The sequence below is a fragment of the Canis lupus genome, chromosome 15, assembly GCF_011100685.1.
Source record: "Canis lupus familiaris isolate Mischka breed German Shepherd chromosome 15, alternate assembly UU_Cfam_GSD_1.0, whole genome shotgun sequence".
NCBI classification, from domain to species: domain Eukaryota; kingdom Metazoa; phylum Chordata; class Mammalia; order Carnivora; family Canidae; genus Canis; species Canis lupus.
Window position 1 is genome coordinate 47,814,078 of NC_049236.1, and position 17,583 is coordinate 47,831,660.

At 36.7% G+C, this 17,583-nt stretch overlaps 1 protein-coding gene across 1 annotated transcript in view; it reads right to left on the minus strand.

The window, feature by feature from the left end:
- Positions 1 to 362: 362 nt before the first annotated feature.
- IQCM (IQ motif containing M) overlaps positions 363 to 17,583 on the minus strand; it is a 436,649-nt gene continuing 419,428 nt past the window's right edge. The window contains exon 14 of the mRNA XM_038558977.1: positions 363 to 1,623. Within this exon, the coding sequence (XP_038414905.1) occupies positions 1,535 to 1,623 (89 nt within the window). The 3' untranslated portion in view covers positions 363 to 1,534. The remainder of the gene's footprint in view (positions 1,624 to 17,583) is intronic.

Here is a 17,583-nt window from a genome sequence, read left to right on the forward strand (position 1 = left end):
CTTAACTTTCAAAGCCAAGATATATCAAGAGCAGGTGAGCAAAGTCTGTGTCAGCCAACAGAATAGAATTGTACTAGCTACCAGACATGAATCAGACCCAATGAACATTGACTAAAGGGGAGGCAGGGTCTCCTTCAGGAATTATCTTGCCCTGCTGGAATAAGTATGTACAGTATCTATTCTCCAATTCTTACCACCCCCCAACACACACACACACACACACACACACACACACACACACAAAAGACATACAGACATTTACCAGAGGAATTGTACCCATATATTTCAAGGATTGTTAAATAAAGGGTATGAGCTAATACTGGTAACAAGAGGATTCAAGAGATCCTCATGACTCCTTATCAGAGCTGGGTCTAGGGAGGTAAGGTGAAACATGGAGTCCATGAACCTGCTCAGGGGTTCATTTCCCTGGCATCTGAGTGCACAATCAGAATGGATATAATTAACAGTTTTCAGAACCCTCACATCGGTTCCCTAATCTGTAAATTAAGAACCATAGCAGCAGGTAGAAAAGCAGCCAGGTAAAAGACTCTGAAACAGCCCACGCCCCAGCTGACATCATAAATGAGAAGCAAAACAGACCTTCAGTGAAGTGTCAGAGATCATTGCCTCCTTCAAAGATTTTAAATAATGCAGAAGTAGTGGTCCCTATCATATCCCCCATTGAATTCAACAGTGTGGTGCTTTGAAAAAACAGATGGATCATGGCAAATAGCTAACAGCTGCAAACATAACTAAATAGTGGCCACAAATGTAGTTGCTGTGCAAACGTGATTTTGGATATAGCTCATAAAACACTTGGGAATGTTCCCCTGAACCATTTATCAAGTGATTCAGAATCTAGATAATCTATATGGGGCCCAGAGAAAAAGAAATTTCTGCAGCAGATACAAGCTGCACTATATACAACCCTTCTCCTTGGCCACATGACACAGAAGATTCCACATTATTAGAGGGAGTATCCATGGTGGGTAAGGATGCCATGTGGATCTGCCAGCAAGCCCTGATAGCAAAGTCACAATGTACTCCCCAAGATTTCTGGATCAAAGCCATAATGCCTATATAGAAGAACTATCCAATGTTTAAAAAGTGACCTTAGCATGTATTATGCCTCAGTAGAGTGACTGTGGAATTGGAGCTTCACATATGAGCCAGACCCATCAGATTGATGGGCACAGCAACAATCCATTATGCAATGAAAACATCATATTTGGGGTTGGATTTAAGCACAGAGGGCAGAAAAAAATCAGTTACATGAACAGGTGCCCACTCTCATGTAACTTACCTCAGTTGCACTTAACTCTTTCTCTTAACTCATACCCATGGCTTTGTCGAGGATTCCCTATGACTAGTTGATGGGAAGGGAAGGAAAGAAAACCCTAGTTTGTTTCACAGATAGATTGGCTTAATATGGCTGTGAGAACCAAAATTGGACCACAAATGCACTACACAGAACCCTACTCAGCAGTGGCCCTGAATAACAATGGTAAGAAACAGTATTCCAGTGGGCAGAGCTTCAAGAAGTATACTTGGTCTTCAGCTGTGTGAGTTGTGAATATACTTGAACTGCAGCAAATGGCTTGATGGGTTCATTCATCAGAAGCCCTGTGAGGAAAAAGATTGGAAAATCAGAGACAAGAAAGTCTAAGGAAGAAGTTTGTAAATGAACCTAGGGGAATACACATAGAATCTGCAGTTCTTTGTGTTTCACAATGATGCCTCCTAAACTTCTCTAAAGAGAAGGTACTAAGCAATCAGGTAGGCAAAATGACTTTTCCTATAGAAGTCATCCAGCCTTTGCTGTGGGCCACTTCCGTTTTTGTACAATGGACTTATTTTTCTAAGATTTTTTATTTATTTATTCATTAATGACAGAGAGAGAGAGGGAGAGAGAGAGAGAGAGAGAGAGAGAGAGGGAGAAGCAGGCTCCACGCAGGGAGTCTGACGTGGGACTCTATCCTGGGACTCCAGGATCAGGCCCGGGGCTGAAGGCAGTGCTAAACCACTAAGCCACCTGGGCTGCCCCAGCACAATGGACTTATGAACAGAGTAACCATAGTGGCAGAACTGGACACTATGAATAGACCCAGTAGCATGGACTGCCCTTCACCAGACTAACCTGGTTACTGAGCAGCTGAATAGCCCACCTTTCAGTGACCAAGGCAAACACAAGCCTTCAATATCCCTCAACGAAACCAGAGAATCACTTGGTGAAAAGTTGACTACTTTGAACCACTTTCTTCTCGGAAGGGGTAGAGATTCAGAATTATTAAAATTAAGTTTCTGAGTATGAGTTTTTCTTCTTACCTTCACTGTCTTAGCCAGCCCTACTATCTAAGGATTCACAAATTATCTGATTTATTATCAAAGAGAAACATTAGCTTAGACCAATTCTGTGGGGAACAATGTGTGATAGTGGGAACATGAGTATGGAATCCCTTATTTTATGATGTGATGACCACATCACCCTGAAACAGCCAAATGCAAACATTTTGAAATAGTCTTCTAAAGGTACAGCTAAAATGCCAGCCCACAGATAACATCCTGGAAGGTTAGGGTCCTGTCCTTCAAGATGTAGCCTATATTTTAATGTAGCCATTACATGGTACTGCATCTTTGAAATATAGAGCATATGAGCTGGGAAACAGAGAGTGGAAATAAGAGCAGCTCCTGTCATCACTCTCCATGACCCACTAGCAGAGATTGAGTCTGGTTCTCAGAAGGAGGATATTTCCACAGGCAACACATTAAAGACTCTACTAAATCATTTTCAGCTCCTCATGCCTATAGACCAAGTAAGTGAAGAGGAAAGTTACTGGACTGCCAGTGGTCTCCACTGTAATTATGTAAGACAGGGCTGCTACCTTATCATGTATCTGCAAAACAGTATATCTAGAAAGTATATGTAGAGGTTGGGAAATCCATTCACCAGGACCCTTGCATAGTAAGGAGATCTGCAGACCTTGAGTGGAATGAAAGAAGGAACAGTACATGACAAGGTCACGTGTTGGAGAATGGAGGCAGAATCATGGAAGGACCAAGGAGTATTCGATCCTTTACTCCTAGGGAAGATGCAGCCATTAGAGGACATTGAGCAGAACAGTGATATGGTGTGACTCACATTTTAAGGGGATCACTGTGGGAGCTATGTGGAGCATGGGCTTTAGGGTGATGAGGGCAGAGGCAGCAAGACAAGGTAGGAGGCTACCGCATCCCTCAGACGAGAGGCTCTAGTAGTTGCACAGAGTGGTCAGTCATCAGATTCTAACAGACTCATTAATGAGGTGTAAAGCATTGGGCTTAGATCTAAGGCCACTCAGTTTTGTCACTGATTCTCCAATGGGAAGCCTTGTCACCGTTTCCAATAAAAGGACTTCTATTAGGGATTCACAGAATAAGCTACATTACGTCCCACTGCAGTTAGTTCCCAGACTAACTGATATTTATATTTATCATTTTTTATTCCCTGTCAGAATGGGTAAAATAAAAAAAAAAAACCTCAAGAAACAAGTGTTGGTGAGGATGTGGAGAATTGGAGCCCTCTTTCACTGTTGGTGGGAATGTAACCTGGTATAGCCACTGTAGAAAACAGTATGGAAGCTCCTCAAAAAATTAAAAGTAGAACTACCTATAAGCTAGTAACCAAGTATGTACTGGATACTTACTGAAAGAATACAAAAACACTGATCCAAAGGGATATAATACACATCTATGTTTATAGCAGCATTATTTGCAATAAGCAAATTATGGCAGCAGCCCATGTCCATCCATTGACTGAAGAATGGATAAAGAATATATATATATATATATATGTGTGTATGTGTATATATGTATATATATGTATAATGTATATATATATACACAATGTATATATACACACACAATAAAATATTATATATTCTATATGTTACCATTGGCAACAATATGAGTGGACCTAGAGCATATTATGCTAAGTGAAATAAGCCAAAGAAAAACAAATAGCATATGATTTCACTCATATATATATAATATAAAAAATAAAACAAATGAGCAGAGGAGGAAAAAAGAGAAAGAGAGAGAGAGAGAGAGAAAGCCAAGCCAAGAAATAAACTCTTAACTATGGACTAGGACAAACTGAGCATTAACAGATGGGAAGTGGGTGTGGGATGGGCTTAATGGGTGATAGGGATTACGTAGGGCACTTGTGAGGAGCGCTGGTTGTTATACATAAGTAACGAACCACTAAATTCTACTCCTGAAACTAATATTACACTATATGTTAACTAACTGGAATTTAAATAAAAACTTAAAACTGAAAAAAGAGTACACTTGCCTTGATGAGCACTAAGTAATATATGAAAATATGAATATATGTAGAGTCACTATGTTGTACATCTGAAACTAATATAATATTGTAGTTTAACTACACTGTAATTAATTTTTTAAAAAAGCAATCAGAAGAAACAGTAAACTATTTGAAAGTGGTTGCCTCTGCGAAGCTGGAATCAGGGATGCAGTGGGAGTAGTCCCAAGGACTAATAAGTCTGTAGTTCTATGTAAAAAAAAAATGTATATGTATTATTTTGAAAAATATTATTTTGAGATTGCTGATATTTGTCAGTTTTGGCCTATAAAAATGGCAATTGCACATGGTTCAACTTAATTAAAATAAGATAGAAAAAAATTTAAATAAATAAGTAAATAAAACACTGAACAGAATCATAATAGTTTTCAGAATCTTCCAAAAAAACTCTGCCTTAGTCTATCTTGTTTGTACCTTAAAAGTCATATAGAAATAGCGCTATTGTTTTAATTTAATCTATATTGTGTTCTTGTATAAAAACCTCATTTATAAGATTTGACCTCCGTTTATCACTTAAATTCAAGTAGAAACAAATTTGACCAAATGCCAACAGAAATATACAATTTCATTTTATTCTAGTTGAATTTTCTTTAGTCCAGTTATAAATATATTATTTTATTTAATCACCGTGATGCTTTCTGGTAACCCTACATTAGAAAATATCTGTTGAGTAAAAAACATTGCTTAGAGAAGTCTGCAAATGGCTTTGTTTCCTCCCAGTAAGAGTTCATTGTAAGATCAAAAAGTTAAAATATCTCTTTTTTTATAAATATAAAAATTTGCTAATTAAAGCAGAGAATCTGTTGAGCCTCTGTTAGTCCCAGAAGAAAAGCTGAAAATGCCTGAGTTAATATACTGTGACTACGAAGCTTAGATACTATTAACAAGGAGGAAAATGAATATTATTTTAGGCCACCATCCATTTTTAGTAACTATATTTCTAGCTTTTATTTTCCTTATTGAAAATGTACGTTAGGATTTGATGTCCTGGCCATGGTGTACAGAATGCTAATACTTTCTAATTATAGACTGTTTCCTGAAAATCGGGTAGATGCTGCAAATACTGTCCAACAATCTGCACCTACAGCATAGCCCTATTAATTCAATATTGCTGAGAAGGCAAATGGTCAGTGGAGAATATCACTCAGCGTGGCTATTTTGTCTTACTTTTGATTTCCTTTTTAATAGATTCCTCTGACTGAACACTTTCAATTATTTTGTTCTCAAATTTCTTCAGATTCAGGTTTAAAGAACTTTTGAAAATTTAAGTATTAGAATCTTAGAATTATCTCTTCCTGAATATGAAAATCTCAATGGACATTCATAAGAAGCAAGAGTAAGAATGTAAATCAGATTAGATAAGGCTACGGATAGGCAAACTATTATGGCCAGGAAGCAATGAGCACAGTGGAAAAAGCAGAGGCTTTGGAGCCAGCCCATGAATTCAAACCCTACTTTGGGTACTTTAAGTTAAGCTACAGTTGCCTCATTTCTTGTAATGTTATTATAATAACAGCCTAACCCATAAGAATGTTGTGAGGAACAATGATATCATTTCCAGTACATCTCTGCACCTGGTAAGTTCTCAATGAACAGTAGCAATTAAGTAAATTATTCCATTAAGTTTACTTACATTTTTCTTTTAGATGACTTATGGTTTTCATCCTAAAATCAATAATTCAGTGGGACAAGAACATTAAAATTACACACAATAAACCTATCATGGTGGTGATAAACGTTTCTCTTGGTTGAATAAAACAAAACAAAATTCTGCTGAATTCTGTTGAAATTTTTACTGACCAAAAAGTTTTAAATGAGGTTTTGCAAAATGTTGCAAGTACCATGGGGCTATAGTGGAAAAGTAGCTTTAGCCTTAAGGTAAAACTGGCGCTGCCAAAGGAAATGGGAGGCAGACTGTCCCACAGAGGCTTTCTGGGGAGACATTCATTATGCCTGATTTCTGAATGGTGCAAGGGATGACCATCTAACTTTCATCCTCAGACATGTACTTGTTATGCATAAAATGTTTGAGAGTCACAATTGCTGAGATATAATTGTGGTAGCTGGTAGGGCTATTTTCTTTGAAAGTTGTCTTTACAACATTGCAGAACAAGTTGAGATGACTCTAATAGTCCATAATTTGTGTAGCTGACTTACTGTATCTTTGAAAGTTTCAATTCAGTTCTGGAAGAACTCTACAAAATTAGATGTATCTCCCTCCTTGTCTCCAAATCACTGTATATGACAGAAACATGATTTTATCCATCTTTCGAGGACAGACTCATATGAAGCAGTTCATGTATAAAATTGAGATGCCAATTTATTAATTTACAATGAATAATCTCTTCAATGAAGCTAAAATATTCAAAATCCTACATGTAGACCTACATGCAAGCCAAATGCATATTAGAAGTTTTCTTAGAAAGCAGAAATCAGACCAACAGTAGTTAGACTAGTGGAAATATACCATATGAATCCAATCTTTAGCAATAGGTTTCCTTGACTGCATATTTCCATTGACCTATTGCCCCAATGGCTCTGCTCTCTGCTCCCATCAGAGCCTTTAGAGGAGTTTCTAGAATTGTCACAGCTTGCTCTCTCCTCATCCTCTCATTCTTTCTTGAACCCACTCCAGTTAGGCCTCCATGTTGCCAAATCCAACAGTCAATTCTAGTCTACTCTAACTTGATCTTTCAAGGGTATAAAAACTATGTAAAACATAATGACGACATCCTCCTCTTCAAGCATTCCTGCACTGTTTTCCCAGCCATAACACTCCTGGCACCATACTCCCTTGGTTTTCCAACACCATGCTGATTCTCAAGGACTTTTTAAACTTCTATTTTGAAATAATTTTATATTTTCAGAAAAGTTGTGGAATAATATAAAGAACTTCTGTACACCTGTCACCCAGATTCACCAATTGCCAACATACTGCCACACTTTATCATATTCTCTCCCATTTATTTTTTTCCTCTGAACCATTTGAGTATAGATGAGAGACCACAAGTCTCTTAACTTCTTTACTTCTCTGTGTAAGACCTCAGAACCAAGATATATTTTAACATAATTATAGTATAATATTTAAAATCAGGAATTGTAATATTGATACAATACTATTCAGTATTCTACATTAGAATTAATCAAATTCACCAGTTTTCCCAATAATATTCTTTATAGTAATTTTTTTTTCTGGTCTGGGATGCAATCCAGGACCATGACTGTACTTATCTGTTATACCTTCTTTAATCGGGAACTCTTCCTTAGACATATTTGCCTTTCATGACATTGACTTTTTGAAGAATATCAATTACATTACAGAATGAGTTTTCCTCATGATTACATTTAGGTTTGCATGTTTGGTAGGATTGTTATGTAAATGGACTGTGTCATCTTCAGCACATCTCATGAGGAGATACACAGCATTGGCTTGTTCCATTAGTGAGAATATTCTCTCTGATTATTTGGCTAGAGTGATATCCTCCAAGTTTCTCCCTATAGAGTTACTACTTTTCTCTTTACCATTAATAAGTAATTAATAAGGAGATACTTTGAAACTCTGAATATAATCTGCTTCTCATTAACTTTCAACTTCTAGTCTTAGCATTTGTTGCTGATTCTTGCCTTAATCAATTATTACTATCATGGTTGCAAAATGGTGACTTTCTAGCTTCAACTACATTTATGAGTTGGCATGCAATTTGCTTTCAGGCAAAGCTTCCTATTTCCCCCCATCTCTTTAGTTAATCATTTTTATATCAGTATGGAATCATAATTCATACTGTATTTAATGAGTTCATTCAGTGGGTTTATCCAATCCACCATTTTCATAATTTGTTTGGCTGTTGAAATCGTTCCATCATTTGAGTCGCTTTTGGTAAGATTTTTTTTTTTTTCTATTGTCTTGGCCTAGCCACACTGTGGTAATTTAGGGTTAGTCCACAGCTCTGGTTTCTCTTCTGTGTACTCATTCTGGGTAGTCTCATCTAATCCAATAGTTTAACCATCATCTTTACACTGAAGACCTTAAATTTATATTGCTAGCCCAACCCTGCCTCCTGAACTCTAGATTTGCATTTCCAATATCCTACTTCATTCTCTAATATCTAATAGGCATCGAATTTAAACTACTCTCCAAACCTGTGCACCACTCCCCTTGAGTTTATCCTATCTCAAGCAAGTACAATTCTCCTAACCAAAGCTCAAACTAAAATTCTTGGAGTTCTTCTTGACTCCTTTGTTTTCTTCACATCCCACATCTACCTATCAGCAAACCCTATTTAGCCTCCGGCTTCAGAGAACATCTACTACCTGTCTGCTTAGCATCACTTTAATTGCTCTCATACAAATCCAGGTAGTCATTATTTGCCACCTAGATTATTGCAGTAGGCTCCTGAATATTCTCTGTGCTTCCACTTTTACCTGCTTTCCACTATCTGTTCTTCAATTACGACAGAGATCATTTTAAAGTGTATATTCTGGCATTCCTGTGTTCAAAAGCTTCTTAATGGAATCATATTTGTTCAAATTGAAATTCAATAACATAATTATGGCCTGTAAGGTTCTGCATAATGTGCCTGGTGATTATCTGTTTGACTCATGCCTTTCACTCCTGTCTTTCCTCAGTACATTTCATCCATTCTTGTCTCCTTGCTCTTCCTCCACCTTTCCAAGACAGATCATGCCTCAGGACCTTTGCATGTGCTGTCTCCTCTGCCTATATGCTTTCTTTCAGATGTTTGCATGGTTTTACTTTTTTCCATCCTTTAAGTATTCACTCAGATGCCACCAAATAGGCTATTGCTGACAACTCATCAAAAATAGTACTCTTGGGCAGCCCAGGTGGCTCAGTGGTTTAGCGCTGCCTTCAGCCCAGGGCCTGATCCCTGGAGACCCGGGATCGAGTCCCACATCGGGATCCCTGCATGGAGCCTGCTTCTCCCTCTGTCTGTGTCTCTGCCTCTCTCTCTCTCTCTCTCTCTCTCTGTCTCTCATGGATAAATAAATAAAATCTTTAAAAAAATAGTACTCCTGTATCTATTCATTTGCTTTTTCCTTAGCACATTTCACCACATGATATATTTATTTGCTCATTTTTTCAAAACATTTGTCTTCCCCACTAGAATGTAAATTCTGAAAGCAGAGACTTATCTTACTTATCTTTATTTTTCAATGTTATGTTTTCTTGCCTATTGAAGAGTGTCTCACACATATTAGAAAATAAAAATGTGTTGAATTAATGAAAACGTTGATGTTATTCTGCTAAGATAGACTTATAAAACCCTTTTTAGAGATAGTCTTGCTAACATATCCAAAATTCCTGGTGTTTGCTGGTGCCAAGTCTTCTACCCCAGGACAGACTTGCGTGGCACTACCAAAATTATTTTCCTTCTTCTGTGCTTCTTGGGGCCCCCAAATTTCTGCCCCACTTCCTGAATGCATGGCACAATGTTCTCTAGACTGGCTGATACATTTAGTCAGGTTATAGTTTTGTCTTGCTGGCCTGACAGTCATTTGGTCTATAAAATGATTTTGCCCAACCATGGTCTGTGATCTTACACTTTAACTCTCAAAAGCTAACCTTGATGCCTGTTTTCCAAATTCCTGGTGACACCACATTATTGCTTTTTGTTCTCAAACTCACAAATTGTTCCTTGTGAACTTTGCTTACAGAATCATTTCTCACATAGAAGAACTTGGCGAATTTTCCTTATACGCAATAGCAGCTCTGGTTTGGATTTTGTTAGTTGGGTTGTGTTACATACTATCTAATGAGAATATCAGTATACATTGTTGGAATCATGACATTCAGAGTCATGTTCTTGATTTTCTTTTACCATAGATATAACAATCTTTACATATTATTTAGTGTCACTTATGACAATTATTATACTGTACTGTACTCTACATCATATACACTCATGTTTACATGTAAGACTCCAAAAACCTTGTGGAAAGAGTAAAAATTTCCACTTTTATAGATGAAGAAATGGAATCTTGGCAGGCATAAGTAATTTTTCCCAAGACCATTCAAATAGGACTATAAAAAAAAGGTCTACTTACATTCAAACCCCATTCATCAAACTCCAAAGCCTGTTCTTTTACTACTATATCATATTATTTCTCTCAACATACCGAGTAAAGAGCCCTGGCTCTTTATAACTGTGACCTCTACAAGCAACCTACCAAATATTCTCGTTGCAAAGTTGCTTTCTTTTGAGTGCCTTTAACAAGTGCCTGTGGATTCTTGTTAGATATGATTGAAGCACTTTACACTCTAAGCCAAGCAGAATGTATAATATATGTAAGCCTCAAATCTGCCAATAATTCTGGATAGGTTTAATCTTTATCTACTTCTGCTTTTCTTCTAATGGATTGATACAGAGCAGCAGTTCTCAGCAAGGGGTAATTTAGCTCCCCAAAGGATCTTGAACAATATTTGGAGACATTTTTGTTTATTACAACCACAACTACTGACACCTATTAGGTAGAAGACAGAGATGATGCTAAACATCCTATACACAGAACAACCCTCCATTATAAAGAATTATCTAGCCCAAAACATGGAAAGTATTGAGGCGAGAAACTTTTTGTTTTTTAATATTTTATTTATTTGTTCATGAGAGACACAGAGAAAAAGAGAGAGGCAGAGGGAGAAGCAGGCTCCACACAGGGAGCCCGATGTGGGACTCGATCCCGGGACCGCAGGATCATGCCCTGAGCCGAAGGCAGACACTCAACCGCTGAGCCACCCGGCATCCCGAGGCGAGAAACTTTAATCTAGGTCAGCCAAGATAACTCAAAAAGCCCAGATGTTAACAACAGGATTTGAAGTTCAGACTCTATTTACTAGCTTCCCTAGACATTAGCTATTTATCCACAAAATGAGAATAATAATATTTACCTGGCATAGATTACTGTGAGGTTTAAATGAGATAGTGTCATATAAACATCTAAGAATGCTGTCTGACATGGGGCAAACACTCCATATATATTCATTATTGTTACTACTGGTATGTATTCTTTTTACCTTTGTGCCAGACAAGTGAATGCTTCTGTTTTTCCTTGAAGGATGAAGGGGATAGCCTTGCCCCCCCCCCCAAAAAAATTGCTTCCTTTATTTAGGGAAAAACTGAATTTTGATGGTTAGTAGAAGTACTTCTTTTATACCACACCATGTCTGCTCCAAAAATTGAGCATCTGTGATCACTTTACACTTTTTCTGATCCTTTCTGTGAACTAGCAGATTGATTTTTAAGCTTATCCTGTTGACATTTTCAGTTCCTAGGAAGTAAGACATTTGTTTTTCTCTCAGCTTTGTCCCTGTGGATAACTCTACCCTGATGGCACCCATCTTTTAGGGATTTCAACAATCCCCCAAATAAACCTAAGTCCATATGCTAAAGGGCCTAAAAAGAGTCAGAAGTGTGATCAAAGGAAATTGAAACTTTTGGTCTCACCACTCCCTTTGGATTTTCTTTTTGTTTGGTTTTCTTGAAACTTCAAATTTGCCAGGGAACCAATTTTCTTTCCTTCAGGTTAATGCATGTGTTCTCAATAATATGAGAAATTGGAAGAAAAGGTTTGGGATAGAAAAGGTTATTACTGGAGAATGTGAGAGGATTAACTACAGTGAAGGAGAAAAGATACTTTAGCCTAAGGGATTTAAAAAAATTTTTCTCACTCTTATGTTTTAATGTGTGGGGAATCCCATTTTCCATGTGGGAAGATAATTTGACAGAAATTTAGGCACAGATTAGGCTGAGATTCGAATATTCCTAAATGTTTCCACTGTCTCAGTCTGGACTAATTGTATGGTCTAAGCCTCAATTAATTTCTTCACCATGTCATGAAGATAATAATATATTAATAAGATAATTTTGAGAACTAAGACCACCTTTCTGCAAGGACCCAATGCATAGTAAGCATTCGACATTATTATTATTTTACTTTTCCAATATTCCTTTTTGCTCAGAGTTTCTGACTCTCTTTGGGAGGAGGAATCCCTGGAATGCTCCAACACAGAAACTTTATCAAAAAATTCTAATAGCTTAAATTCTGATGTGTCAGGTTTTGTTTTTTGGATTTTGTTTTTGCTTTGTTTAGTTTTTATTTGGTGGTTGTTCTTTTCTCACAGCTCTCTGATATAGAGCAAGATAAAAGATTTCTGTTGTTATTTTTCAAACTAACTCTTCTTACATACAAATATTTTAAAGAGAAAATTCTAGAAATAAATTTTAAGCATTTATTTGTGTGTTGGAGTCTAGACCAGATAGCACTGCAAGTCCATACTATAAACTACCCCATCTAATCAAAGCACACAGGAATGATAGAATATGTGAAAAACAGATTAACATCTTCCTGTACCAGCTGTTGAATAGCTACTCAGAGAAATCAAGGGCTGAGGTTATAAGCCTGCTGGGCTCTAAGCCCTGAAGGATGAAGAGGTCACTAAAATTTGACTTTGGAGGGGTAGCAGGAGCTAGAGTAGGGTGGACAAGCCTGTACTAGGAGACTGAAGAGCTTCAAGAGTCTTGTGTTGGGGGAAGGCACACACACCAATCCAACAACCCAGACTGGAGCTAACTAAGAATCGGTAAACAATTGGATCTGTGACTGCTCCAAGATCATTTATATTTTGCTGTCACTGTTAGTCCAAATTCTGTACCTGATGAAATGGAGGTCACGGTAGGCAATCAGAAAATAACCAATGACTAAGAAAGAGGGAGAAAAAGAAAAAGGAACAATAAACAGAAACAACTCCTACTAAGAAGAGTCTGCATAACACAACACACAGGAATGTATAGAGAGCTGATACTATGTAACAATCAACAAACTCAGTAATAAGGAGATGGATTAACTAGCAGAAACATTTTTTAAAAATTACTTGTTAGTGAGACAATAGGAAAATATAGCAAACATATTTTTAAAAATACTTTATGAAACAAATTAGGCTGGTGTGAATCAGTAATAAGTTGCGGGGGGAGAATAAACAGATATATAAAAGAACCTGTTGCATAAATTTGCAATTGAAATATGTTTATTAATTTTTTAAAATATTTTACTTATTTATTCACAAGACACAGAGAGAGACAGACAGAGACACAGGCAGAAAGAGAAGCAGGCTCCATGCAGGGAGCCTGATATGGGACTAGATCCCAGGACTCCGGGATCACTCCCTAGGCTGAAGGCAGATGCTCAAGCACTGAGCCACCCAGGCATCCCTATTAATTTTTTTTAATTCCATGGATAAAATAATACCCTAGAATGGAGGGGCAGTTATAATTACTAAATTGGAATATAGACCTGAGGAATTCTTTCAGAATACAGCTTTGGGAGATAAGAAAAGTAAAAGCACAACAGAGAAAGTAAGAGACACAAAGGGTACATGAGACACTAATAAATTGAGGTCTCATAAGTTTCCCAAAGGAGAGAATAGAGGGGATGACAGAGAGGCAATGTCTGTTCAATGTGGCCAAGATTTTTTCCACCTTTGAAGAAATATGAAAAATGTACACATAAAGCCAAGCCAGATAAATGAAAATAATTACTCTAAGACCATATCTCAATGAAAGTATTGAATACTGAGAACAAATAAAGAATCTGATGAGCCTTTGAGAAAAATAAAAATATTATCTACAAAGGAATGACAGATCTACAGCAATGATCTCATAAAAATAAATAAAAGGTAGAATATTATAGAATAAAATCTTCCAAGTACTGAAGGAAAATAAATACCAATTTCACATTCTAGACCCAGCTGAAGTACCACTCAAAGGAGAGAGAAGTTGAAGACATTTTCAGATATTCAGCACATAGAGAATTTATCACCCATAGGATTCCATTGGAGAAACTACTAATGGGTACAATTTAACCAGAATAAATGTTAATCCAGAAAGAAAAATATTACAGATGTTGACAAAATATATACCATGAAAATTACTGGTTTTTTGGTCAAAATATCTACAAATCTAGAATTCTAAAACTAAATTCTGCACAATGAAGAGTTAAATTTCTCATTCAGGAGAATAGAAGTAATGAAAACTCTAGACATATAAAAATGTATTGGAGTATATATGCTAATATATTAATAAACTAGTAATAAAACAAATTGATCAATCTAACAGAAGGCAGACAGGAGAAAAATCAGGAAAGGAAAAGTATGATAAGGGCAGCCCCAGTGGCACAGCGGTTTAGCGCTGCCTGCAGCCCAGGGCGTGATCCTGGAGACCCAGGATAGAGTCCCACGTTGGGCTCCCTACATGGAGCCTGCTTCTCCCTCTGCCAGTATCTCTGCCTCTCTGCCTGCCTCTCTCTCACTCTCTCTCTCTCTCTATCTCAAATAAATAAATAATTTTTAAAAAGTATGATAAATGGAAACACAAAATATTAGAAATAATTCCAAACTCAACAGTCTAAAATGTGAAGTGAGAGATTTTTAAAAATTATATCATACCTTTGAATACTACAATAATCTAAATATCATTAAATTAAAGATTAAAAATTAAAATTACAAAATATTTGCAATGAATAACAGAAATATTACATATCAAACCTAATAGACACAGCTAAACATTGGTTAGATAGAAATTTTAGACAAATGTAATTATTCCAAAAATGAGAGGTATTAAAAACAAATTAGCTACAAAAGCTATAAAAAAGAAACAAACAGATTATCCCTAAAGAAGGTAGAAATAAGGAAATAAAAGAGACAGGAGCAGAAAATAATGAAATAGAAAAAATATACATAATCACAAAAGTAATAGGATGTTGGTAAAAAGACTAATAAACAACCTCTAGCAAGGTTGATGTGAACACTTTAATTTGTTTAATCCTCATAGGAACTCTCTATGGTAGGTACTATTAAGACCTGGTACAAGTAAATATTAATATAGAAAGGAAAAGAAGAACATAGCTATAAATGCAAGAGGTACTTTACAAATAGTAGCAAATTCTGAGGACAATTTTTTTCAAGGACATTGAAAATTTGTCAATGTCAATTACCAAAAGTAATTTACAAAAAAAAAAAAAAAAAGACAAACCTCAATGCCTATTTTAAAAAATGAAACTGAGGTCTACAATACCTCGCTCAAAAAAGCCTTTAGTAAGCTGAGGCAACCTTACAGAATCATTTTATTAATTTCAAATCCTATCTTATATAAAAAGTTTTACATAATAGAGTTAGGGAGAGATTAACAAATTGGCGTCAGGAAGCTAATGTAACTTTGAAAATAAGACCTGATGGAGAACTTAAGAAAAACCAAAATTATAAATAATCGCATGTGGTAATATAGATGAAAAAGTCCTAAATATAATTTTTGTGAATCAAATCCAGCAGTGTTAAAAAATACCTTGTAGCCAAGGAGGATTTCTCATAGGAACTCAAGAATGATTCAACATCAGAAAATACTGCAGGAGTGCCTGGGTGACTTGGTTAGTTGAGTGCCCCGCTTTTGATTTGGGCTCAGGTCATGATCTCAGGGTCATGACATCGAGCCTCATGTCAGGCTCTGTACTGGGCATGGAGCCTACTTGCAATGCTCTCTCTCTCTCTCTCTCTCTCTCTCACACACACACACACACTCTCTCTCTCTCCTCCCCTTTGCCCCTCTCCACCTCTTGTGTACATGCATGCTCTCTCTCTAAAAAAAAAAAGGAAAAAGAAAATACTGCAATGTAATTCACACATTGACATTAACATGACAAATGAAAAACTAAGGAAAAATATGTACATATATATAGTAAAACTTAATATGCTCATTCTTCATGAATACAGTAGCATTGCCCATTATCACTCATCATTTATTATTATTCATCATTGTGCCAAAGTTCACAGTCAAGGAATGGCTCACAGAAAAATAAATGAGTAAAGAATAAATAAAACAATTATTTGTATACAGCATATTTATCAATAAAGAGGATATATGATTTCTAAACAAACAATTTAGAGCTCACAATAAAGTTCAGCAAGGTGGTTAGACAGAAGGCCAATATATAAAATCAAAAGGAATGGGCATGTTTTAATATATTAAATATGTAAAATAAAGAACCAATAACCAATTAAAATTATAACAAAATGATACTGATTATAATAGCCACAAAATTATAATGTACCTAAGAAAACACCTAACAAAAATATGTAAGCTTGTATTTATTTCCTGCGGCCACCTTAACAGAGTAGCATAAACTAAATGGCTTAAAATAACAGAAATTCCCAAGGATCCAGAGCCTAGTAGTCTGAAATCAACGTGTTGGCAAGGCCACACCGCCTTTAAACTCTCAAGGGGAGGATTCTTTGTCCAGCTCCTGGTAATCAGGCTGCTCCGTGGTTTGTGCTGCGTACCTCTAATCTCTGCCTCCATGTTCACGTGGTGCTTCCCCTAACTGTGTCTTCACGTGGTTGTCTTCTTATAAGAACAATCATACTGGATTACTGTCCCACTCTTTCTGTATGACTTTTTTTTTAACTAATTACATCTATTATGACTCTATTTCCAAGTGAGATCACATCTTGGGTACTTTGAAAATAAGAAGTTAAGATTAAGGGGGTTTAGATTTCACCAAATATTTGCAGGCACACAATTCAGCTTATAACAATCCCCAAATTCAAACTATTAATTTGTTTATGATTTATGTATTTATTTGTGAGAAAGAGAGCAGGAGGAGAAGGGACAGAGGGAGACAGAGAATCCTCAAGCAGACTCCCTGCTGCAAGGAGATCCCCAAAGACAGGGCTTGACCCCATGATTCTGAAATCATGACCTGAGCCAAAATCAGGAGTCAGCGCTTAACTGACTGAGCCACCCAGGTGTTCCTCAGACTATTATTTAAGGTAATGGAAGTCCCGCATCAAAGACCCAAATAAAGAGACCTTTAGAACAACCTGATTTCAAATTGACCGTCAATTCTCCTGATTACTTGGCTCAAGCAAGGAAAACTGCATGCTATGGGGAAGTGAGGAGGGGATGCATATGATGGCTTAGACAGGATTTGGGCTTGAATTGGTGATTTGGGAGGAAGCCTAAGGAAGTGAAGGTTTTCTCTGGACTGGATGATGTCAGAAAGCAGAGGTAATGGCTTAGGGATTGTGGTTTACTGGCGATCAACTTTATCTAAAAGGTGTGAAAAACAAGTAATTTTGTAACTGTCAAATAAGTAACATTCACACCGACCTGGGAGGGGGTGTTAGGTCATCTTTGTGGTTTGCGCGGTGTCCTTATTTT